We start from the raw sequence: 26,196 nt of genomic DNA, 5'->3' as shown, positions 1-26,196 counted from the left end.
TACTTTGTAGCCCAAGCTGGTCTTGAACTTGCAATGATCCTCCTGCCCCAGCTTTCCTAGTGCCACTATACCCCAGCTTATTTTTCGAGACAGTTCAGGTTGGCCTTAAATTATGTAGTCTATACTGACCTCGAGCTGCAATCCTCCTGCTTTAGTTTCTTAAATCCTGGGATTCCCAGTGGGGGTCAACACCCTCAGCTCCATATATATACCATTTTCAGTTAGCTATGGTGGCACGTACCTGTATAGGACTCTCTGAGGCTGAGGCAGGACTGAAAATTCTAGTTCAACCTGGGCAACTTGGACAAAAGAATAAAGCGCTGGGGATATTACAGCCCTCAGGTGTGAAAGCCCTGAGTCCAATCTGTAGTACTGAAAAAGAACTGAAGGAGGCATAGATGCTTGAAGAAATCACTGACATCAACGATCAATGCAGTGGGAGGGGTAATAAATAGCCGAAGGACAACTGCAAAGATATAATAAGGCCAAATCTAGGAGAACGTGAGCATTACAGGTACTAAATGGTTATAGCAATGCACTGAATAATACACAAATATGTGGGCCAAATATCAGTGAAATAATATGAAAGAAAACTCATTTTAGAATTTCAGTTAATAAGAGAAGGAATGACTGAAATAGAGAACAGTTAAGGCAATTATTACACGAGTAACTGTCTCAGGAAAAAACTATGAATATCTAATTAGAGGACAAAACAGGAGCAATAGGAAACAGTCTGAAGACAGGTCTCAGAAGATAAAATCACAAAGGGACAAAGTTTCATAGTAGAGAAATGTGGCAGACATCAGATGCCACCAAAGTCAACGTTGATTATTACCAGTAGAGCTGGGATATGCTGACATGCATGAGGGTGCAATTTCTAGCACTGCCAGAACAAAAACAAACCTTACTAGTAACAGAAAAAAATCAACTTACCATCATGTACCATCAATTTTGTGATACTCTTCCCCAAGACAAAAACCTCACGCACTTAATTTATATTAGGCAAACTAAATTGAGAGGCCTCTTACAAATAACTGGCCTACTCCTTTCAAGGTCATGAAAGATAAACATCAAACCAGCACAATCCCTCTAACCAGATACTAAATATGCTGAAGCAGGAGGACATCACTTTGGAGTCTGGCCAATACTGCAAAACTTTGTAACAAAAACTAAAAATGTTGGGGGCTGGGGATTTAGCTCAGGGGCATAAGCGCCTGCCTTGCAAGCAGGCAGTCATGAGTTCGATCCCCGGTACCGATAAAAAGGAAAAAGACCAAAAAAAAAAAAACAAACCTAAAAATATTGATATATGTACTAATTAAAGAGATGACAATCAATGGAGGAATAATGAAGTGAATTTGCCCTAGGGCAGATGGTGAAACCTGAAGTGTTATAAAATAAACAGTGTAAGGTAGTATAACAGGTAATACTATAATAATAAAACTCTTGACTGAAAAAAAAAAACTTGACTGATAAACTGTCCTGTAGATATGTAAGATGTTAATAGTTGGGTACATGAATAGAGGGTATATGGAAATACTCTAATAATTTTTACAATGTGAAATCTGACTTTTGTTTCAAAATGAAACCTAATTTAAAACACAGGCTCTTCACTGTAAGAATGTAACTTGAACAGTCTCTCCATTGGTATGCCAACCCAAGCTTGATACAATACTTGAAATTCAGAATTTCATTTGTAGGCAAACAGAACATTAATCTTAATTCTAACTGGGACATATAATGAGACAGAGTCCAAACTTTCTAGTAAGCCCTGATCTATTAAACATTAATATACCCTAAAAGAAATACCTGACTTGTTTTTCAGTAAGAAAGAACAGTTTCTCTAACCACGTGGTCTGAAGATTCAAAATAATCAAAGAAATGACCAGTGGGCATCTGTATGATAGATGAATGTATAGTATACAGATCAGAAGGTAAAATTCCCTGTAATCCCAACACTCAGAAGATTGAGGCAGGAAGGCAAAATGCCATGTGTTCAAAACCAGCCTGGGCTACACAGTGAAAATAGGGCCAGCCTGTACTACAAAGTGAGACTGTCTCAGTTCAGTGGCAGTAGCACCTGCCTGGCAAGTGCAAGGTTGAGAGCTCAATCCCCAGTACCCTGCTCCAAAAGTGAGACTGTCTTAAAAAAAAAAAGGCAGTGGAAAAATGACTCTAAATGTATGTATCAAAATATGATCAGAGCAAGTGGGGAACATTTCATCTGTTGATAGCAAGGAGAGGTAAAAGGCAGAAAGAACTCTTCAAATAATCTGACAAAAGCCACTGAAAAAGTAGGATTTTTATGATTTTATAGTCTTAAGTCTATATATAGGACTGACAAAAGACGTATGTCAAAGAATACTTTCTAACCCTTAATGATTTTCAAGGATACACTTTGGCAGGATTTCCAAAGCACAGTAAAGACAATCCTTTGGTCCTGGAAAAAGGATTTGGATTAAAGCTATTCCAATCATGGCTGGGGATTTAGCTCAGTGGCATAAGCGCCTGCCTGGCATGCACAAGGTTTTGAGTTTGATCCTCAGCACCAAAAAAAAAAAAAAAAAGGCTATTTCAATCTGATATATGAACTATATGTGCCGAGTCAGGTAGACTCTAATAACTAAGCACTTTTAATTTCCCTTTGCTTTAGCCAACAATCTGGGCAAGAGCAACAATACTTCATTTGTCTCAACTTATCTGTTAAAAAAAAATGGAATAATTAAGTGAAACAGCAAATAAGAACACTATGGAGTTTGACAAAATTTATTGGTTATTTTAGTAAAGACATTCATCTCAGTCATTTCTCTCTCTTCATCTTGACCTTAGATGATTATTTCATTTGGGTCAAGAAGAGAGTACGTAGGAGAGGCATGTTATTTTAACAAACAGTAAAATGGACAAAAATGAGTAAGTTTGCCTAGATAAAAGTAAGTTAAATTCATGTATCTTGATATAATTAAATTGTGTAAGAACTAACAGTTCTATATACATTTCCATTGTTTTACTTGGGGCTTAATCTAAACTTTAATGTAAAAGAACAACTTATTAGGCATATGCACAAGTTTCTTCTCTGGAGTTACTACCTATTAAAAAAGATCAGCAAGTAACGACCACCAAAAAAATAGTCTGAAGCTGCCTTGAAATTTAACATTGTAGGAATTCTGAGGGAAATCATTCTATCATTTTTCTTTTGTTTGTGACTATGCTTTTAAAGAAGTGTTTAACTGTCACATTAAAAAGTCCATATACAATAGAAAAATACAAACAGCCTACAATACACAAATTTAAGCATATTATGTGATGAGCAATTCCATAAAATGTTTGAAGATGCATTTTCTTTCATTTTATTTTCAGTGCCTACAATATGCTTTTGAAAGGCCACTGGTCAGGATGTATATACTTACACCATATTGACTGTTCTAATAAATTCTGTAATGAATGCAATTCAAATTGAATTTAACAACTTAGTAACATAAATGCATAGACAAAGTTACAGAAAATGCATCTTATTGTTTTCCAACTTCATACAATGTTAAATTTTTTTTGTTGTTGTTGTTGTTGTTGTTTTTTTGGTGTTTATACCTTTTAAAAAATGAAAACCAGCCAAATACTTAAGCAGTATGTACATTTGAATTTTTGGTGGTGGTCCGTATTTTAAAAGAAACAGCTTCCTTATAATTTGCCTCAAGTTCTGGTGGAAATGCTTACAGGAACTAGCTAATAAAAATCAAGAGAAGCACATTCAAAATACTGATTTACTTTGGTAGCAAATGGCTGTTCTTTGAAGACTAATGAAGACAGACAAGACTATTAAGGTGAAATGGGCTATTTCAAATACTCAATACTTCACATAAAAATTTAAAAAAAAAATTTTTTTTGTAAAAGAGCTAAGCATTTGTATCCACTGATAGCAATGCAATATCTAATATATGACGACTTGAAACAAAACAAATGCCCATAAGGAAAAAAATCCTTTTAATTTTATCTAAATTTACTTTCAGTCAATAGTTCTGCAACATTTTCTTTTCAATGTGATACTCCCGCTTTCTCTCTATAAGGGTGTTCCTGGGAGCCAGACATTTTAGGTAATGAGGGAGTTAATTTAGGAGTAACTGCTTGCAGTTTTAAATAGTAACTTTTTGCTTCCCTCTTCATGTGCTAATAATTGTGTCTAAAAAAATATGCAGTTCTTAAAAAGGTACCACCTCTGATTTCTTTATTATCTGTAACCTTTGGAAACTAATCACATGAAACTACAAAATTAGCAAATGTCTTGAAATCTGTATATAAAACATAAATTACCTCTAATTTCAAACTCTCACTTATTAGTGTACCACTCAATCTTAAAAAAAAAAAAAATGAAAAAGCAAAAGCAAAAGCGGCTCCAAAGATAGTCTTATACCGTTTTTTAAAAAAAGGAAACTGTTCCTTTTAACTTTACACCCACCCCACACCCTAATTCAAAACACATCGTTTAATTGTCTTGGTCGTGGACATTTCCAAGATGAGATTTTATATTCCGTTCCCATAGCTTCTGGTTATCAGAAAACCCATGCTTTCCTTTATTGAAAGAGTTTGGTCCAGCTGATGTTGGTGTATCCCTGCATAAAAAGAAACAAAATTTATTTAAAACATTATAGGTGTGTTTTGGGCTGTGTTAAACTTATTAACATACATTTTAAAAGATTACCTATTGTAAACACAAGCTGAGCCTCTACAAAGAAACACAAGCTGAGCCTCTACAAAGATCTTTTAAAAATATCCTTTTTGAAAAGGTGGTGGATAGGTTAAGAGTAGAATATAGAGGCTCCCTGAGACAGACATTCAGATGCTAAAATAACACAACGTGGGGAGTGAGGGACAGAAGGATCCTCTTGACCCAGGAGAAACTAAAGCAAAAAGAACCAATCAAACATGCAGCCTTGGGGCTACTATTGAGGCAGCTAAGATTCCATGCTCTCTCGTGCCTGAATTCCTACCACTTTGACTCGCCAGAACAGCAGTTGCACTGAAGTGCAGTCACACTGAAGTCGGAGTTCAGCAAGCCCAACGGAGAATGGAGCCGGCATGGACATGCATTGATCTGCAGTGAGTGATGGGAATAAAACCATTCCACGGGAAAAGGGCACTAACGGGAGGACATTTTGGAATCGGGCAGGACTGGCAAGAGCAAGGAACAGCAATGGCTTCAGTCAGTTGTTCCCTCCCAAGACAAGATTGGTGGGGTATGCTTGGCCTGGGTCACACCAGTGGCTGAGACCCAATAAGCTGTCCCAAACCAATTCCCTACACATGGCGCACACCGAACACACTGAAGGCCTCAGGAGGTGATTGACCTGGAAGGGAGGAGCCAGCATATGCCGCCCCTGTTAACACAATAACACACTGGATTTCACAGAATTACCTAGCCAGCATGCTTCAGAAGAACCAGAACCAACAAGGAAAGGGACTGGACCTCCTTTATTATGTCTGTATCGAAGAAACCAAAAACATGAGAAGAGAAGCAACAAGAAAAAGTCCCCAGACCCCAACCCTGAAAACACTGATTCAGCAGAGGCAAATACAAAAGAGATTGAGGACAGCAAACATGCAATATCAGATACAGCATCAGTAGATAGACATAAAGAGATATCTTCGGGACCTCATAGACAAGTTCAAAAGTGAAATATTTAACCAAGTAAAGCAAGATATAAGTAGATTAATAAAAGAAACGCTAAGCATCTCTCAAGAAGAATGGAGGAAGCACAAAAAAAGAAGAGAAACGTTTGATGAAGAATATAAAGAAAACACAGAATACATGAAGCAGGTTCAAAGAGATTACCAGGAAATAAAAAACTCCATTGAAAGCTGGCAAAAGTGCTTGAACGAAACTAAGGATAGATTATGCAAACTGGAAGACAGGTTTGCAGGTGATCATGAGAGGAAAAATTTCTTAAAAATAACAAGGAAACAGGCAGTAACAATACAAAGGCTAGAAGACGACAAGAGGATCTATAACTTAAGAATAAAGAATGTGAATGAAGGGGCTGGGGATTTAGCTCAGTGGCATAAGCGCCTCCCTTGCAAGCAGGCAGTCGTGAGTTCAATCTCCAGTACCAGTAAAAAGGAAAAAGACAAAAAAAAAAAAAGAATGTGAATGAAGAAGCAGGGGTAAAAACAAAGGAATTACAAAGGCTATTCACAGAAATAATTAAGGAAAACTTCCCAAACATAGGAAAAGGAAATGATATTCAGATGTATGAGGCATACCGAACGCCAGCCACCTACATCCAAAACAGAGCTACATCCAGGCATATAATAATCAAGATCCCAGAAATCCAATATACAAACAGAATATTAAAAGCTGACAGAGAAAAGAAACATATTACCTATAAAGGAAAACCCATCAAAATCATGGTAGACTTCTCAACACAGATCATCAAATCAAGAAAAACTTGGAGCGAAATATTCCAAGCCCTGAAAGAAAATAACCTCCAGCCCAGATTGACATACCCTGTAAAACTGTCTCTAGAAATTAATGGAGAAACAAGATGCTTCCAAGATAAAGAAGAACTGGAGAAATTCTCAACCACCAATCCAACTCTACAGAGAATACTGAAGGACATTCTAGAAAGAGAGAAAAATACTAGGATTCCATGAACAGTGGCAGAGAGGCCTCAATGAGTGGAGCAGAAAGTGGAATGAAGAAAAGCAGACAACTAATGGCAGAAAAACAGCACAAGAGAAATGAGGCAGAGTAGGTAGGCTATAATCTCTAACACAGATGCCTCGATACACTAAAAAAAAAAAAAAGAGAGAGAGAGAGAGAGAGAAACAGGCAGAGTAGACCAGGAGGCAGGGCCCACCAAGATGCTCTTTATAGGAAATATAATTAACATGGTTTATGGTTTAAAAAAAGGTTTATGGACCAAAAATCAAATATGAGAAAACAATGCTCTATGTGATAGGGAATAATAGAAGAGAGTAATAGAAGCAACTTGACCAGTATTTGTAGATACGTTGGAAAGACAGGCTTTAATAGGTAAAGTAATATAACTAGAGATCAAGTCCAGGAGGGAGAAGGTTCGGAACCACTAAGGTAAATAACAGGTTGCCCTCCCAATCTAAAAACTGAGGGTGTTGGTGAGACCCAAAAATGCACAGTGCACCCTGGGGGAGTGAAAGGGGAGGAATAGTCTTTTAAAAGACAGCAGAAGATATTAATAGTGTATCAGGATTTAAGATCCACATTACTCACACTGCTCTGCTTAGATTTTATTCTGTCCAGTTTGTCTACTTGCACTAGATCTGAGGGCACAGATAGCTATCCCCAAAATAACAGGATATAGTACAGTAATCATCTGTAATTTCCTATTAACTAAGTTTGGAGCCCTGTATAACTTATACTGTTTTATCATGACTGATATTAGTCAAATCTTGTTTGTTTGATTGTTGTCTGGTATTGACAGATTTTATTCAAAACTGTTATGATTGACAGTAACAAGTCTGAGAGAGTACAGGCAATTACACTGAAGATGACAAGATTCACTACAATACACATGCTGGTTTGATTATTACCTATTTTGTTTTTGAAGTTTTACACGATCTACAATGTTTTGTTTTTATTAATATTATGTACTGTTATATTCAATTATACTATGTCTGATGATATAGATAATTCTATTGAAGATAACAAGAGACAACATAGTGACCTTTGTAGAACTCATTGTACAGTGGTTTTGTTTATCTTTTTCGTTTCATGTGTTTATAGGAATATGTTTTGTTTGGTCTTGCTTTGTTTCTCCCTCTAATATAGAAAAGATAGAAATACATGTTAAGACTCAAGCATGCGTAGAATCTATAAACAGTTTACGAGAACTGATCTTATAACACATGATGAAATGAATAAATACTTTGAAGAAAAAGAGACACTACAGTACCCAGTGCTGATCCCGTAGTGTCATGATATGAAATCCAGCAACACTATTATTCTTTGTTCAGAGTGATTTTAGCCTGCTATAGTTTAATTTCAACATAAATGAAGATATGGATAACTGCATGTATGTTTAAGTATATAGGATTGATAACTACGTTTTTGCTGGATAGTTGAACAGAACGTTTTACAGTCTCTGTTTGAATCCTCACTTTATATGTTCCACTTTTGTATCTTGAACCACTATTTGTAAGGCGACAATCTATAATCATCAACTAGTGATTTCGTACTGTTTATTGTTTCTTTGAAGGTATGTATTATTTCTACCCGTTTTCTGTTTTGTTTAGTCTTTCTTTAAATAAAATAAAATAAAAAAAGATAATAGGTAAAAATAAATAAATAAAAATATCCTTTTCACACACATAATTCTAAGATTTCAGACTCACTAGGGCTGAGTGAAGTGGTGCCAGAGACTGAACCCACAGTGTTTCCTCCTTTAGATAAGTGCTCTACTAGTAAGCTACATTTTTCAGGCCAAACGTGTAGTTTTAACAAACATTTAAAGTAATCTCTAGGCTGGGCATGGTGGCACATGCTTGTAATCCCAGAACTTGGGAGGCTGAGGCAGGAGGATCGTTTTAAGTACGATGCCAACCTGGGCTCCAAAGTGAACCTATGGCTAACCTGAACTGCAGAGCAAACTATTTAAAAAAAAAAAAAAGAACTAAAAAATAAAAAATAAAGTAATCTTGATATGTAGCTGAGGGTGGCAAACACAAGTTTCTAAAACTACTGCCTGAGGACTGGGGATATAAAATCCTTGTCCTGCAAGCACAAAGCCTTAAATTCAATTCCTAGCATTCTAACAAACAAAATTTTTTGTGCAATATATATCTGTTATCTGAAACCCATTAATAGGGTTATAAAATCAATTTAGTGGCTTGCCATCAGCATTTGTAAAAAATGAAAGATATGAAGACATTACTCATAGAAAAGTGCAACATGAATTTGTTTCAATTTTATGTGTTTAATTATACATGTTCAGGGTATGAAATTGGGTAACAATGTCAGATGGGTTTCACACTTTGATCCCAGTATGAAAGAATGGCAAGCATGCAGTCACTGAGACTGCTTCTATATAAACTATGAACTGAAATTCTCAAGATTAGTGTACATACATGAATTCTGAAGTTAGTACTTTGTGTGTTTGTATATTTGGTAGAATTGGGGACACAAACCTGGGCATAGTGAAGTATACCTACAATCACAGCTAAAGGGAAACCAAGGCAGGAGTATCATAAATTTGAGAGGTACCTGAGTAACTTGGTGAAACCATCTTAAAATTAAAAACTAAAAGAAGGGCTGAGAATGTGGCTCAATGCTTGCCTAACATGAGTTTAATTCCCAGTATAATACACACACAAAAAGCAGGGGTGAGGGGTATAGTTAGGGTTAAGGTAACATCCCCAATACTGGGGACTGAATTCAGCACCTTCCCTCCCTGAGTGCTGGGATTATAGGTCTAAGTAGTATGCCAGAGCTTTCTCATGATCATCTAGGTCATCCATTTAAGCTCATGAAGACAAGAAACAAAACATCTTACTATTATCAATGTTAGCTGTATGAAAACTACAAAAATGGAAGAAATTTAAATATTTTTATCTTATTTTGGTATCTGGCAAGTAAGTTACACAGTGCAAAAGGTCATATAAGACCAAGAACAAGTGGTAGGAACATCATTTTAAGTGAAATAACCAAAGCCCATTTTTTTTATTACATAAGAATACATTTTTAATTTAAATTTAAAATCAAAAACATTTCCCATAATTTTTCTTTTAGTTAAAAAAAATACAGGTTACACAGTCCGGTGCGGTGGCACATACCCGTAATCCCAGCACTAGGAAGGCTAAGGTGGGAGGAATGCTGTGAGTTCAAGGCCAGCCTGCACTGCGTGGTGAAACCCTGTCTCAAACGCCCCACCAAGTACATATAAACTACATGTATCAGAAAAGAGATAGCCTTAAATTATTACTTTTAAAGATATCTTCTCCTACCAGGACAAAAATCAAAGATTATTAGTAGCTCACAGAATATTATATCTTTATGACTGCCCTATCTTTTATGTATCTTTAAAATCCAAATTAACTGATTAGGTATACTGAAAATTGTTTTGCACAAATATCCAAGAAAAACCTAAATTTTAAAAACATTATGTGTAGCTGGATGGAGTGGTGCATGTTAATTCCAATACTCTGGAGGCGGGGACAGGAGCACCCCAATTTCAGGGTCTGCCTATACTACAGTGAGTTTAAGGCCAGCCTAAACTACATAGCAAGGCCCTGTCTTAAAAACCAAAAACCAAAACCAAAACAACACAAAACAAAAAATGCAAACATTTTTTGCAATTAACTTTTGTTCTTGACACCTATAATTTTCTGTAGTATTTATGAAAAATTATAATACCTTCCAATATTCTTCATCCTCATCTTTGCTTCTGGAGGCATTTCCTCAGGTTCACTCTGAAGGAAAAAACATGAATATATCACATATTCAAATTAATTAAATTCAAACTAATTACTAGTCACACTAACTTTTTTCTCTTTTAGTATTTTCAATATTATAAACTTCAGTAAAAAGAAAAATGCACTGAATTATTTGTCTCTATAGTCTTAAAAAAGTATCAGGTAGGAATGGTGGTATGTGCCTGTGGTATCAGCCTCTGGGAGGCTGAGGCAAATTCAAGCCAGACTAGGGAACTTAGCAAGACTTTATCTCAAATTAGTGCAAAGTCCCCGATTCCAACCCCAGTGCCACAAAAACAAATGAATGAATGGAATTATGTTCTAAAGGAAACTGATTTTGAATAAAAAGTTTGGAAAAAAATTCATATTCTAACACTGTACAAATGAACTGAAACTATCACTTTATGTACACGTATTGTAGCTAAGTAACACTAAAAAAAATTTTTTTTTTGTCTTTTTGAGACTGACCTTGGGCTCACTTTGTAGTTCAGGTTGGTCTCAAATTTGCAAAGATCCTCCTGCCTCAGCTTCTCAAATGCTGGGATTACAGGTGTGTATGACCATGTCCAGCTAAGATTAGTGGTTAAAAGATTATCTTCACTGCTATATTTACTGCCCTATTTTTTAATAGCCATGATATGGAATTAACCTAAGTATCTATCAACAAATGAATGAATAAAGTATATCTGGTATACATTTTTACAACAGAGTATTTTCAGCTGTTAAAAAATAAAATTCTGTCATTTGAGGCAACATGGATGAGCCTGGAGAACAATATGTTAAGTGAAGTAGGCACAGAAAGAAAGCTGTATGTTCTTACTCATACGAGGTGGCTAAAAAAGAGTTGATTTAACAAAAGTAGGGTGTAAAGTAGTGAGTACTAGAGACTGGGAAGGCACAGAGTGTATGTACAGCAGATGGTACCAAGTATAGCCTGCAGTCTAACAGGAGGAATAGCTTCTGATACTCCACAACACAGTAAGGTAAGCATGACTGATAAGATTTAATTATACATCTCAAAATAGGAAGTGAAAATGATTTTGAATGTTTGTAACAAAAAAATAACCTAATGGATATATCAATTTTTTTTTTTTTAAATCGGTACCAGGGATCGAACTCACCACCGCCTGCTTGCAAGGCAGGCGCTTATGCTGCTGAGCTAAATCCCCAGCCTCGGATATACCAATTTAATCTGACAATCAATACACATACTAAAATGCCACATTGTACCCTATAAATATGTGTAATTTTGTGCCAATAAAAATTTTAAAAAATGTTTAAAAATCTCATACTCTAAAACTAAAACTATTGGTGACCATGTGCTTGCTACACACTAAGTGGTTTAATACACACTACCTTTTTTTTTTGTCTTTTTTCGTTTTTTTATCGGTACCAGGGATTGAACTCAGGACTGCCTGCTTGCAAGGCAGGCGCTTATGCCGCTGAGCTAAATCACCAGCCCCCATACACACTACCTTTTAAAATCCTGACTATATACAGTAGTAATCTCACTATGGGGGGTATGGGTATCATCATTTATATTTTGCAGGTGAGGTTAAGTTGCCTAATGTCACAAAGCAAATAACTATAATAAAAACTCCCACAAAGCTAAAAAGTAGCAAAGGAGATATTAAGACAAAGGCTCTTAACCATTTTACTACACTGCTCCTATCTCTTTTACTACAAAGACATCTTAAAAGCCCGCTTCCTAATACCTATCCTTTTTATTATTTTTTATTTTTCTTGGTGCTAGATCTCAAACTCAGGGCCTAGTGCTTGCTAGCCAATTGCTCTATCACTGAGCTACTTTTGTATTTCAACAGTTACTGAAAATTGTGAGACAAGTTCCTTTCAGATACATAGCTTTCTGAATAAATGTTACTACTTAGTTAAATACTGTTCTAAAAGATTCTTTTAATAGAGTTTCTACTGGTCAAATCTAAGACAATTTAAGCATGAAACCATGTTGAGTAAAGTTAAGATTCCAGGAGTCTACACTTACATAAATAAATTTTAAAACTGATAAAAAGCTCTTCTGAACTGTAAAACTTAATAAATGTTGAAGGAAAGATGGAATTAGAAAAAATTTGGCAAATGTTTTCATAACTGATCCAGTCATCAATGGGTCATCCCTAGTGAGTGAATATTTGAAAAATCATGTATTTTTGTATATTCTCCTAATATACCCTATAAGCTACATTTTAATTGCAAAAGCTCAAATAGTAATTTCATAGTGAAGTAAACTGGAAGGCAGTATTTTAACCAAATGATCAAAGTTAAAATTGCCAAGAACTGGGGACATGGGCAGCAACTGCTTTCCTATATGATGGACTGAGAACTTGGCATTAGTTCTGAGGAATTCTTATTAGAACGTGGATCTGAGTATGAGGTAATGTAAGAAAGATGTAAATTGAAGGACACTGTACAAAATACCTGGCCTATACTCTTCAAAAATGCTAATGTTTGCAATACATAGAAAAACTCAGAAATTGTCCAAATTAAAGGAGATTAAAGATATACAAATGAAAATATTTTAAACTGTTAAAAAAATTTTTAAGATGTCAAACTCACAACTGCGTGCTTGCAAGGCATGTGCTTATGCCGCTGAGCTAAGTCCCTGGCTAACAAAAACTAAACAGAAAAACAAAAGTCAAAATCTCAGGGCTTCAGTGTACTTCAATAGCAGACTGTTGTGTTAGTACGTGTAGGGGGCTAGGGATTTAGCTCAGCGGCATAAGCGCCTGCCTTGCAAGCAGGCAGTCGTGGGTTCGATCCCTGGTACCAATAAAAAGGAAAAAGACAAAAAAGAAAGTACCTGTGAAGCCCTGGATTCAATACCTTGTTTACAGACAGAAAAAGCCAAAATTAAATAAATGAATGTTCCCTTTGTTCAATTCATTTCAGACTCTGATATATACCCAAAGTTATTTATGTTCTCAAAGAAAAACACTGAATAATGATTCTAGTCTTTTTTTATCTAAAAGACTACCACTATTACACAACAGAAGAGGGTTGTTTGAATCTGTTTGAAATTTCTTTAAAAGCTGAGCATGGTGGGGCTGGGGATTAGCTCAGCCGCATAAGCGCCTGCCTTGCAATCAGGCAGTCGTGAGTTCGATCCCCGCTACCAATTAAAAAAAAAAAAAAAAAAAAAAAGCTGAGCATGGTGGTACACACCTGTAACCCAATCACTTGGAAGGAGCAGGCAGGAGGATCACTGTGAGTTCAAGCCAAGTCTGTACTATGTAACAAGGCCCTTTCTCACAAAATAAAAATTAATAAAATTGCTTTACAGGTAGAGAATCCAGGAAAGGTGACACACACCTGTAATCCTAGCTACTTGAGAAACAGGTAGGAAGCCTGAAGGTTTGAGGCCAGTTTGGCAACTTAGCCAAACCTTGTCTTAAAAAATAAAAAAGGCAAAGGGTGTAGTTCAGTGCATGAAGACCCTAGGTTCAATCCTCAGTACCACAATTAAAAAAAAAAATAACAACAAGGAACAAAACAACTTGGGAAGTTAACATAGGAGGATCACCACGAGTCTGAGGCCAGTTTGGATTACAGATTGAGTCCAGTTCAGCCTGGACTATATAGCAAGACCCTGTCTTAAAACAAAAACAAAAACAAAAACAAACAAAAAGAAAAAAACAACTAAAAACTCAGGTTCAACATACATCTGTATTAGTATGTATCTGTGCATATTTACTTTCTCCACTTGCAAAGTATGACTATATAATGCATATTACATATAATGAATACATAATGCACTGTTTATGGAGGATAAAACAAGATTATGTGAAAAAATAACTGAATTGGGGCTGGGGATTTAGCTCAGCGGCATAAGCACCTGCTTTGCAAGCAGGTGGTCGTGAGTTCAATCCCTGGTACCAATTAAAAAAAAAAACAAAAACAAAAACTGAATCGTTAGGTACTCAAAATAACACATTATTATGATACAGGTGCTTATAATTTTCAGCCTGTGCACTATTGCACATGCTTTCATTATTCCTGTATTACTTTCCATACTATTACCTATACATATTCAAGTAAACAGGGTCAAATGCTGCCTAATCTCCCGAGTATATCAGAGATGCCAGAAAACTAATCTATATGTTAGATTAGTGCTATTCAGATTTTTTCTGGGTAACAAAATATGATTTTTCTAAATAAAACTTGGGCTCCTGAATATCAAACTGATGAAAACATACTTATATGTGAAACAAGGGCAGAATACTAGAGTATTGATTAAGTATCACTTTCTAATAGTTCCTAAGTACTATAGAATCCAAGAACTGAGAATTTTTTTTTTTTTAAAATACTGGGGATCGAACTCATAACCTTGCACCTGCCAGGCATGCTCTGTGCTGCTGAGCTATATCCCTGTTTCCTGAGTAGTTTTTAAAAAATCTGTTGTCTTTTTGAACCTGCAGAGCATGGTGGCATACATCTGACATCCAACATTCAAGAAGCTAAGAAAAACAGTTCAAATTCAACCTGGAACTGAGCAGGCAATAATGCCTATTAACAGCAGCACTCAGGACGCTGAGGCAAAAGGAACTCCTCAAGTTCAAGGCTAGCCTGAGCCAGAGTGACACCCACCCTGTCTCAAAATTGTAAAAAAACAAAACCTAAAACCAACTAACCAACCAGCCTGGGCAACACAGTTAAAACACTGTAAGGGGGAAAAAATGAAAAGCAAAAAGAACAGCCTTAACTAGGAAGGGTGGCTCAGCAGCAAAATACGTATTTACCATTCATGTCTGAGGCCCTGGGTCCAAACCCAAGTACCAATAAATAAATCAAGCTAGCCAGCCTTTTTTCCTCTTTAAACAGTTAAGACAGTAATGCTCCAAAAACAGTGATTTACTTGCAGGCTTCTATTTATTAATAACTGGACAAATGTAGCTCAGTGGTAGAACATTTGCCTAGCATGCTCACAATCTCCAGTACTATAAAAAAATAAAAACACTAAAACAAAATACCAACTCTAAAAATCACCAGATAAGCCAAATACTATATTCTGTATGAAAATACTCCTAAGCATGGTTGCACATGTCGGTAATTATAGCTAGTTGGGAGGGTGAAGCAGGAGGACCACAAGTCTGAGCTACATTTGTCCAGTTATTAATAACGAGAAAAAAATAGAATAAAGCCAATCAAAACAAAAACTGTGGCGCAGGACTTCAAAACAAGGTAATAGGAAATCACACTGTATCTAGTATCTATTCTTTTTTCTGAATGTCCTTACTATTCCACTTCTTCAGGTACTTCTACATTAAAAAAAAAAAATTTTTTTTTTGTATATAAGTTTCTGTTCTATTAGGCCATTCCTGTAGGAACACGTGTAGTTCACTTCGTATCCTTGTGCCTAGTATACAAAAAATACTCAAATGTATAGAATGAACAAAACCAAGGGAAAATCTTGGTTTACTAAGCTTCTGTTTTAGTAGCCAATTCATATTATTTCTCATTATACATACATAACTCCATTCCCAGTGTTCATGCTCTTCTGGTTGTGTGTGTGTGTGTGTGTGTGTGTCTGTTACTGTGAGGACTGAAACCAGAGAAGTCACACTGAGCTATACCTCCAGCAATCCTAAAGTGCTAGGATTACAGGCATGTGCCTCCATACCCAACAAGACAGATTTTGTTTTCTTTGGCTTCCCCCACCTCCAGTGCTAGTGATTTACATAATTTTTATTCATATAGTCTGTGGAGTAGTAACACTTATTACACAAAAGGGTCACATCTTAAATGGAGGCTAGTTTCTAAAGTCAGAACATAATACAAAAATTCTAATCAAAATTATGTTTGAAATTCCTCTGGTCATCCATAAGCATGTTAAGATTGGGACTTATGAGGGGTATAAGAACTGGGACTAAGAGCCAAAAAGCATCTTTTTATTTATTATTTTTGTGAGACAGGGTCTTGCCATATAGTGCAGGCTGGCCTTGAACTTGCTTATGTAGCTCAGGATGGCTTCAAATTCATGGCAATCTTCCTACCTCAGCTTTCTGAGTACTGGGATTACAGGTGTGTACCACCATGCCCAGCTTCAATAAGCATTTTAAACTTACTCTGAATCTAAGAAGTTTGGCAGAATCACCAATTCTTACATATTGGGAAGCTGCCTTTGGTAATTTGCAAGCACAACGTATCACCTCTGAAGATCCTCAAACTGAAGATCCTCAAACATAAGGATGTACTTAAATATTACCTAAATACATTTTTTCCTTTCTTGGGGTCCTACATACGTCCACATACTATTATTCATAACAAGCATTTGATGATGTGATTAAAATTCTTACCCTACAAGTCAACAATATTTTAACACAATTCTAACAAAAGACAAAAACAGAAACATTCAGTTTTTGTAGGTGTCACAAAAAATGTTTTAAAGGAAACTTAGTAATATCATTAACTAAATTTTCAGTTTGTCATTAATACTTTCCCTGATGAATTGGTTAAAGTAAAATAAAACTCGTAGTAACTTACATCTTCATCTTCATTAAAAGCTGCTGCTACTGAAAGGGTTTTTGGAGCAAGAGTTGGAACAGTTTCTTTAGGCTTCTGATGAAGAAACAGTAAAAAGAACATTATGTAAGTAATATTTATACAAGCTTATTTAATGATATGAATAATTTACCTTGAAACATTTAACCTTATACTTTCACAAACTTATAAGGATCTCAGTATTTCAGACAAATCCATTGTCTGAAAATGTGGGTTATCACTGCGTAGAATTTTCACTGCACTAATTTGTTAGTTTCTCTCCTGTAAAAAAAAGTTCTCTAGGATATCTATAAGAGTACTTAATCTAAGGAGAACTTGGTAGAGATCAGTAATATTTTCCCATAGGAGAACTACAATTAGAACAAAGTGCCTCCAGAACAAACAAAGCTCATCTTTTTCTACAAATTAGCTATTTACCATTCGTTTTGAGCCGGGTCTTGCTATGCAGAGTTCAGACTGGCCTTGAACTCATTCTGTGGCCCAGGCTGCAATGGTGATCCTCTTGCCTAAACTTCTGAAGTCCTAGGCTTGAATTACAGGTGTAAACCACCACACCTGGCTCTAGTTTACTACCCTTTTGGTTCTAAACATTCATCCACATCATCTTTGTATGTAACCAATTTACCGCAACTGTTTGTACTATCTCTATACCGGCATGAGTCATTTAGTCTCCCTTCATTGTAATCTGGCTCCCAACTTAACTGTTTTCCTGAAATTACTATTTTTTTTTCAAATGTGTCTATTTTAATTTCGCTTCCGACAGGTGTCTTTTTTTTTTTTTTTTAATCTTTTTTTGCTTTTTATCGGTACCAGGGATTGAACTCACGACTGCCTGCTTGCAAGGCAGGCGCTTATGCTGCTGAGCTAAATCCCCAGCCTGAAATTATTCTTTATAATTAGGATCACCAATGCCTAGTACACCTTGCATCTGAGTCTAATTACCAGCTTCCCTTGCTCATGCTGGGAAAGTACTCTACTACTGAGCTACACATTTCCAGACCATTTTATTTTGAGACAGGGTCTTGCTAAATTGCCTAGCTGGCCTTAAACTTGTTCTCCTGCCTCAGCTTCCCTACTGTCTACGATTATATGTGTTCTTGGACTTATTTTATTTTTTGTTTCTTCTCTCCTTCTCTGCTGCTCCTCACACTCAAGATATAGACACCTAGGATTCTACTGCTAGTGACCTTTCCTTCTCTGGTCAATTCCATTCATTTCTGTAGCTTTAACTACTCAATCCTCTGTCTACCCTATGTCACCTGTGTACTGGACTGCTCCATTTAAGAGTACCCATGAATACTCTGGCTCCATAGTTTTTAAAGTACTCAAGGCAGAAATCTCTTTCCTTAAACCTGTAAAGTCCTATTGATTAGAAACTACTAAACAAAATTCACTCTTCCTCTGCCATTACACCACTACACTACTAACTCAAATCTCTTAGAATAACTCAACTGGTCTACTAGTAGATATACTACCTCCCTGTTTTTGGGGGGTTTTTTTGTTGTTGTTGTCCTCATTCCTCTAATCTTCTGTACTGGTTCCAGAGTAATGTTTCTAGATGCAAATTTGTTTAAGTCTCAAGATTCCTTATAATTGTTCTATGCGCTCTACAATCTAAACTTAAAAATCAAACTGTGGTATGGGACACATGACAATTTTCTCAATGTAGCATGCACCTTCACCTCCAAACTGCCTTTGCCTGAAATACTTTTTGCTTTCTGCCTGACTTTAAGTACAATTCATACCACATTGTGAGTAAAGTTTTCTTGGACAAGCTGGACTAAGTTAGCCATCCTTCTAGTCACACTTACACATTTTTCATAATATTTGCTTTTGAAGGAATAATGTTACGCTATGCATAGTGACTCTAGAAATACCCTTTACTCTTTTAAAGATGCCAAGTATTTCGTGTCATAGACACAAGTAAGTACTGATTGATCATTTTTTTGTATACAAGTAAGTACTGATTGATCATTTTTTTGTATCATAATCAAAGCAAATGTTTCACTTTTGTATTAGCAGGGATTGAACTGATACACTTGTACTGAGTTAGATGCTCTGTTTTTTTTTTTGGTAAAGCTTATTTGCAAAAGTAAAAATGAAGCTTGGCGTGGTGGCCTATGCCTGTAATGCCAGCACCTGGGAAGCTGAGGCAGGAAGATTGTGGTGAATTAGGAGTTTGAGACCAGTCCGGGTTACAGAGTAAGCTCAAGCCGGCCTGAACCACCTAGCAAGACATTGTCTCAAAAAAAAAAAAAAGACAAAACGTAAAAGAGTGAGAAATTGGCTCTGCAGAGTAAAGTTGGGCCAAATAAAAGAGAAAAGGAAATATAAAAGTATGCTCTGGAAAAAGCAGGGTGGGCTACCATGAGGAAAGTCACAATAGCCTCTAACCCTTTTTAAAATCTGAGACATGGTTTGCTAAGTTGCCCAGGCTAGCCTCAAACTTTCAATGCTCTTGCCTCAGGCTCCCAAGCCACTGGGATTACAAGTGTGTGTCTCTGAAACTAACTACAGTACAACTTTTTTTGGGGGGGGGGGTACCAGGATTGAATTTAGGATCTCGTGCTTGCCATGCAGGCACTTACACTGCTGAGCTAAATCCCCAGTCCTAATACAACTATTTTTTAAAAATATACTACCACTTACTTCTTCATAAGAATTACAGTTTATTTTATAAAAATAAGCTTGTTTTCCAAACTTGAAGGTTTTACTGACTAGTTATTTTCAAGTCTTTCCATTTAAAATGAGCAGTAATTCTGAACTCGTATCAATGAGTTAGAAAAAGTAGAAATTTGGATTTGGGGAGTACATACAAGCATAGTAAAATACATTATCAAGGAGACTATCTCCATTAGAATTATATACAAGAATACATGTTTACTATACTATCAGAAATATTTAACTAGGTCTATGCAAGTTTTTAAAAAGGTAGTATACACAGGGCCAGGGATTTAGCTCAGTGGCACAAGAGCCTGCTTGGCAAGCATGAGGTTGTGAGTTCAATTCCCGGTACCAAAAAAAAAAAAAAAAAAAAAAAAGAAAAAAGTACACAAAAAGAATCAACTGAAATAGAGAAAAATAGTAATAAAGCGATAATATTACAAGCTGAATGTCATGCTCATTTTGGCAGCACATATACAAGCTGAATGTCTTTTATTAAGACTGAATTTTTCTTATATTTGGAGAAAAGGGAAAAAGGTAAAACAGAGAGTATAGGATAGGAATTGGGGATCCTAAGTAACAGTATCCTTTAAACAAGAATAAGACTACTAGAGATATTGCTCAGTGCAAGAGCTCTTGCCTAGTATGTGCAGGGCCCTAGGTTCGTTCTATCCTCAGCCTTGCAAACACAAAGCAAAACAAAACTCAAAAGGTAACTCAAGCTGATGCTTACAGGAAACTGACTAGACCATATTTTTAAAATACGTGAATAGCCGGGTCTGCTCGCTCATGCCTGTAATTTCAGCACTAGGGAGGCTGAGGCAGGAGGATGAGTTTGAGGTCAGCTTGAACTACATAGAGATCCTGTCTCAAAGAAAAACAAAAGCATAAAATACCTAAATGAATATTTATGGCAGAAATAAAGCTGTCTGCATCTGAAAACTACACACCAACTTTCACAGGACAAGGATAAGAAACTTAAAGGAATTTTAGGGTTTTCCTCATTCACAAAAAAGTAAATCTTTTCTAAAGCCAGTGGTAATACACTATTTAACTTTTTTCCTTAAACAAAAGATTTGTTTGAACTATTCAATCATATCATGGAATAGAAACAAGTACCTACAACTTCAATCTACCGTCTGACTACTTCTAGAGGTTCAATGGTAAATATGAAATCAAGGTTTACATCTTACAACAAGGCATCCAACACTGATCTGCAAAGAATTACTTTCATAAGGTACATAGTACCTATCTAATGTTCATTTATAATTCCAAATCCAGAAGCCTTTAAGAAGCAATAACTTACTAATCTTAATCTTTTTTTTTTTTTTTTTTGAGACAGGGAAGGTCTTTCTCTGTACTTCAGGCTGGCCTCAAACACGAGGCAATCTTGTCTCAGCTGCTCAGCTGCGGATTACAGGTATGTGGCGCCATACCTAGTTATTAATCTCTTAAGATACAAATAAGTGAGTTCTAGATATTTAGTTTATGTATGTGTGGTGCTAAGGACTGAACCCTAAATTTCTTGAATGCTAAGCATGTGCTCTACACTACTAAGCGCTTCCTCTGCTCATGGAAATATTTTTGTACTACTGAAACTAAAAGAAAAAAATACAATTGTTTCCAAAAGTATTTTTCAGAGGTTTTGCTCAACTCAAAAGGATTCTGCTATCACTTTATAAGTCAAGCTACACTTTTAGGCTAGCTTTGAACTTACTATATAGCCCAGGATGGCTTTGAACTTGCAGTGATCCTCCACCTTAGCTTCTAGACTGCTGGGATTGCAGATATGTGCCACCATTCGCAGCTTAAGTGTATTTTTTAAATAACTTGAGACATAGCCGGGTATGGTGGCTCACGCTTGTAATCCCAGCACTTGGGAGGCTGAGGTAGAAGGATCATTGCGAGTTTGAGACCAGCCAAGGCTACAAAGTGAGCTCAAGGCCAGCCTGAACTGCATAGAGAGACCCCGTCTCAAAAAGACAAAAAAAAAACCTTAAGACATAATGTATCAAGACTTTTCCTACACATTTAGGATGTGATGTTTTCACCACATCCTAAATATATTCAAACTTACACAAAGATTAAGCAATATATCTTTTTATACCTAATTTATCATAATCTAGTAAAAGGTTTATAAACAAATCCTTAAGACCTAAAAAACGTAATACATAAAATAACCACTCACACTTGATCCAAGTTTGATGGATATAGCTGATGCTTTCTTTGCTGTCTGACTACCTATGGCAAATCCAAACTTGGAGATCTTTGTAGGCTTTGTTGGGAGGTCTGCAGCTTCTTCTTCAGCTGATCGCTTCTCAGCGCTGCGACTGGAACTTTCCCCTCCATTACTGGAAGAAACAGTCTTAGTTTTCACAGGTTTTTCTGCTTCTTCTTCAGGTCCTGGTGAAGTCGAAACAACTTACCAAGATGAGCTATTTTTACTGAGCAGATTGATGGGAGCAGCAACCTCAAAAAGCATCGTTATAAGGAAGATACCTCTGCAGTTGTCACCTATTGCCCCAACAGTCTCTTCCACTGTTTGTTAGAGTATATAGCAGGAACTGAGATTGTGTGGCAGTAGAAGAGGCTCCCATGAATTAACTAGCATAAAATACAGAGCAATTTAAAATTATAAACACAGAGTTCACAAAAAGTAAAGACCCTTCAACTAAATACGACCATATAAATTGTACAATAATCTGGTTATTTGTGGAATGTTGTTTAGAAGATAAATTATTTTACACATACTAGTTTATGAGCAGTCATGTAACACATTTGGCTAATAGATTCTACTCTCTTCAATAATGTAATACTAATCATACAAACTACCTATTCATGAACAAAATCATTATTACCCAAACCACAGTGTTAACATAACCTATAGTTGTCTCAGTAACATGTCCTCCTGTAACACAATCTTAAGAGTTGCAAAAAAATTTCAAGGACCTCACTTGTCTCCTAGAGTAACCCCATTCTCCTCTAAAAACCTGGTTACCATTTGTTTTAAGCAACCTGCAAAAGCCATTTAAAGTCATACTTTGGTTTACATATTACTTTCTCATGAAAGAGTGATGTGCTAATTGTAACCTCAACAATAGAAAATGCGTATGTAGGTTTGGAAGGCAAGATGTCTTTGAATAATGTTCCTTCTCTTTGCATTACATCAATGGTTGAGATTGGATCTCAAGTATCTCAGCTCTGTGATGAGGAGGACAGGAAAACAATGGCAGATTATTAAAAATTTTATTTTCTTCCCCATCTGCTAATTTACTCTACTGAATGTATTTTGTTACAAGTCGATAAAGAATTTATTTATGGAAACAGAAGATGCTTTAAGGAATATCCCTGATAAAAGTGATAGAAAAGGAAAAAAGCTAGCATGGGAAGAAAAAACAAATCTAATTCAAATAGACTGGCAAGTAAAGGATTAAGTGGTTATACAGCCAGGCATGGTGGCATATGTCTTTAACCCCAGCACTCTAGAGGCTGAGGCAGAGTTTGAGGGCCAGCATTTGTTGTATAGGGTATCAAAACAAGTCTGGAAATAGTGTGTACACACACACACACACACACACACACAAAATCAATATTCAAATTAAAGAGGTTGTAACAAATAACCCTTAAAAAATATGATGCTAAGCATAAAATTTTTTAAAATCTAAGTTCATAATTAAAAACATTTTATTTTGTCCTGACCTCTATTTACAGTTTTAACTAAGTATATTTCATAGTAACCAACTGCTTTTCTGTGATGACACACCTCCAAAACTGAAAATTGATTGTACATCCTAAACATAAACTCACAGGATTTTACATACAGAAACAATCTATACACTTTAGGCACAAGATTTGTTCAAACACAAATCAAAAAGAATCTTTTAAAAAAATAGCCCAAAGAATTCTTAGATCTGATGGTAGTGTAACTCTGCTCTATACCATTCTACAGGTACTATCACTAAGATTTCCTGTACTTTTAAAGCCTATCTTTTCTTCTGGGTCTTACTTTACCCAGAAAATAATTCTGGAAAAGACAATTTAGAAAAATTAGAGCATAAATAAGGAAAAGGAAAAAAAAATCTTACCATAACATTAAATGTGACAACTATCTAAACTATTTGCTAATAAATGGAATACAGTACTATTAATTACATTATGGCACAGAGAAGGTTTCTAAGGAGACTGCTCCAGAAAAAAAGGTAGCATGGGAAAACTACTCTATTAATTAATCCACTGTCATTAAGTAATCAAATGCCAGCAACTATTTGTACTTGTACTTGTTTTTGTTATGTGAAGAGGCAAACTAGATTACCATATCACAAATCCACACACAAGGTGAAACACACTGTTTTTTTCTGGAGGGGGCAGCAGGATGTATCACTATGTAGTCCAGAGAGGCCTCAAACTAGTGGCAAATCTAATGACTCAGCCTCCTTTTGGAGTGCTGATATTACAGGCATGGGCCACCACATCTACCTGTCTTTTTTCCTGTTGCACTGCTGGAGATCAAACCTTGAGTCTTACACAGGCAAGAAAAAGCACTCCACCACTAAACTGCATTCCCAGCCTGTACTATGTTCATTAGATTATTTCTATACAGGACTAATTCCAGAACAAGCAATTTATTTCTAGACATACTAAATAGCTGTTAGGCCTATAGACTCTTAAGTTTTGTTTTGTTTTGTAAAGCAACTGTAAAAACAGTATCTTAGATCGGGTTTACTCTTCAGTGAAGTGATGGAGGGAGGAGAGTTAAGGAAGGTAATACACTATAAACTTTTCGTTTTCTAACCTTAAAGGACCTAATGTGTCACATGGATTGTCTTTTCAGGGGGCTGGGGTGGTGGCTCTGTGGTGGTCAGCTCCCCTAGAATGAACTGGCCCTGTGCTCCATTCCCACCACTGCAATAACAGAAACACTTGTCTTTTCAATTATTTTTGCTCCAGGACCATTCACATTAAACTTCGTAAGAAAAGGTTTAGTATAGGTTCTACTCTTTGCCTTCATATACCACTAATTTTGTATACGTCCTTATACTACTCTCAGGGATAACACGGAAGTCTGAATACAGAATATCACTTAATGCATTCTGAAGACGTTATGATCAGCTCGTTCATACTGTCACTAATCTTGTGGGGGGGGGCTGTTAAGCCACCTAAATATCTTGACATGAGGTAAGCTGGTCCAAGAAAAAGGCAGATGAGCTTCAAAGAAAGCCACCCAAACCCTATCATTAGACCCTGCAGCTCAAATCTCTTTCCCTCCACAAGTCGTCCCATCCCGGTCCAGGGTCTGCAGCACGCAAGAAATAGAGCGGGCCCGGGTCAGACACCTCTGTGAAAGGGGAGCGAAGCGTAATGAACTCCTCCTACGTGTAACCGAGAGGCCAGCACCTTCGGAAACTCGGCCTGGGGCCAGTTCCTGGGGCCACTCTGAGTGGCTTGAACTCTGTGTGTGTGTGTGTGTGTGTGTGTGTGGTGTGACGAGTGTTTCTGGCGTGTGTTTTGTATGATGTGCGCCTCCAGTGTAGAGGGAGCGGTTCCTGCACCGCGGCTCCCAGTCCAGCCTCAAGTTCAGTCTCCCTTTCTGGTGCTCATCTCCCTTCCTCTTCCTGAATACGAGGGCTTCTAGAAGCCACAAGGTGACGAACAGTGGCTGACTCTCCTGAGGCAAGGAGGAAAGTGGCCTGGAAGCCAGCGGGCCCCGGGCGTGCCCCGAGCTCATCTGGGCCCTGTACCTAGCTGAGTGAACGCCAGATCCGCCCATTCTCGCTCTATTCCACTCCGCCCACCCCAGGGAGCTCAAAGAAAGGCCCGGAGTATCCCACGCAGCCCGCGACGCTGGGGTTATGTTCACCTCCGGCGGCTCCAGCTCGCTTGGACTTCTCAGGCTTCTCCTCTCCCGCCTTTCGGTCCGCCATTTTCCCGGCCGCGGCCTCCGCTGCAGCCACGCCAAGGACGTCACGGTCCCGCCCAGTAACCACCGAGTTTTGAGGCTAGCTGGCGAGGTAGCAGCCTAGAGCGGCCCTGGAGCCGGCAAAGGGGAGCCTTCAGATACGGATGTGACGTAATCTATTAGTTGCCCTTGCAGTGAGGGAGGGAAGGAAGGAAGGAAAAGTGGAGGTTTCCGCTGGGGACTGGTTAGGGGTGCCGTGTCGCGCACATAGAGGAGCAAGGAGAACGGGAGACTAATCTTGGAAACACTGGTGGAATCCTAGATGAAATCTGTGTGCTTAGGTGTGGTTGCCGCTGAGGCGGGCAGGGTCTTTCCGGCTTTACTGTGTGCCTGCCTAGTCTTAAGTAAAAGGGAGTGGAAAAGGGTTCCATATCAACAGGAAAAATAAACATTCATTGACCATTCTCTAGTGTTAGACACCTTTCATACACGACTGTTTAATTCCCAATAGTCTGGTATGGAATTAACCCTGAATTTACTGTGAGTTGAGACCAGAGGTAATTTTTCCAAGATCACGTAGCTAAGTGATGAAGCCACTTTGTTTTTACAAGCTACAAATTCTCTCAGTTTAAGACTACCATAATTTCTGCCTTACCCAGAAACCCTTAATAAATTCTTGAGGTGTA

The 26,196-nt window shown here is 37.1% G+C and overlaps 1 protein-coding gene across 2 annotated transcripts; it reads right to left on the bottom strand.

The window, feature by feature from the left end:
- Positions 1-2,750: 2,750 nt before the first annotated feature.
- On the bottom strand, positions 2,751-25,628 carry Pcnp (PEST proteolytic signal containing nuclear protein). 2 transcript variants are annotated; one of them, XM_013151757.2, is made up of 6 exons: positions 25,472-25,587; positions 22,041-22,218; positions 21,803-21,965; positions 16,933-17,007; positions 10,379-10,434; positions 2,751-4,604 (listed from the first exon to the last, which is right to left on the bottom strand). In XM_013151757.2, the coding sequence occupies exons 2-6, from the start codon at positions 22,094-22,096 to the stop codon at positions 4,478-4,480; spliced, it is 477 nt and encodes a 158-aa protein (XP_013007211.1). In that variant the 5' UTR covers positions 22,097-22,218; positions 25,472-25,587; the 3' UTR covers positions 2,751-4,477. The 2 variants fall into 2 exon arrangements, with proteins under 2 accessions (XP_013007211.1, XP_003469316.1); XM_003469268.5 differs by lacking the exon at positions 22,041-22,218 and having other exon boundaries at positions 21,803-22,017; positions 25,472-25,628.
- Positions 25,629-26,196: the final 568 nt, after the last annotated feature.

Source organism: Cavia porcellus, unplaced genomic scaffold (genome assembly GCF_034190915.1).
Source record: "Cavia porcellus strain 051 isolate PalLab524CR breed Dunkin Hartley unplaced genomic scaffold, mCavPor4.1 scaffold_15, whole genome shotgun sequence".
Taxonomy (NCBI): domain Eukaryota; kingdom Metazoa; phylum Chordata; class Mammalia; order Rodentia; family Caviidae; genus Cavia; species Cavia porcellus.
Note: the sequence above shows the minus strand (reverse complement) of the source record. Positions and strands in the feature narration are given on the sequence as shown.

Coding starts and splice junctions, on each gene's coding strand:
- Pcnp (XM_003469268.5), bottom strand. CDS start 25,535: ATGGCGGACCGAAAGGCGGGAGAGGAGAAGCCTGAGAAGTCCAAGCGA. Junction 22,018..25,471: donor GCGAGCTGGAGCCGCCGGAG/GTGAACATAACC, acceptor CGACTTCACCAG/GACCTGAAGAAGAAGCAGAA. Junction 10,435..16,932: donor CTTTTAATGAAGATGAAGAT/GTAAGTTACTAC, acceptor TTTTTCCTTCAG/AGTGAACCTGAGGAAATGCC.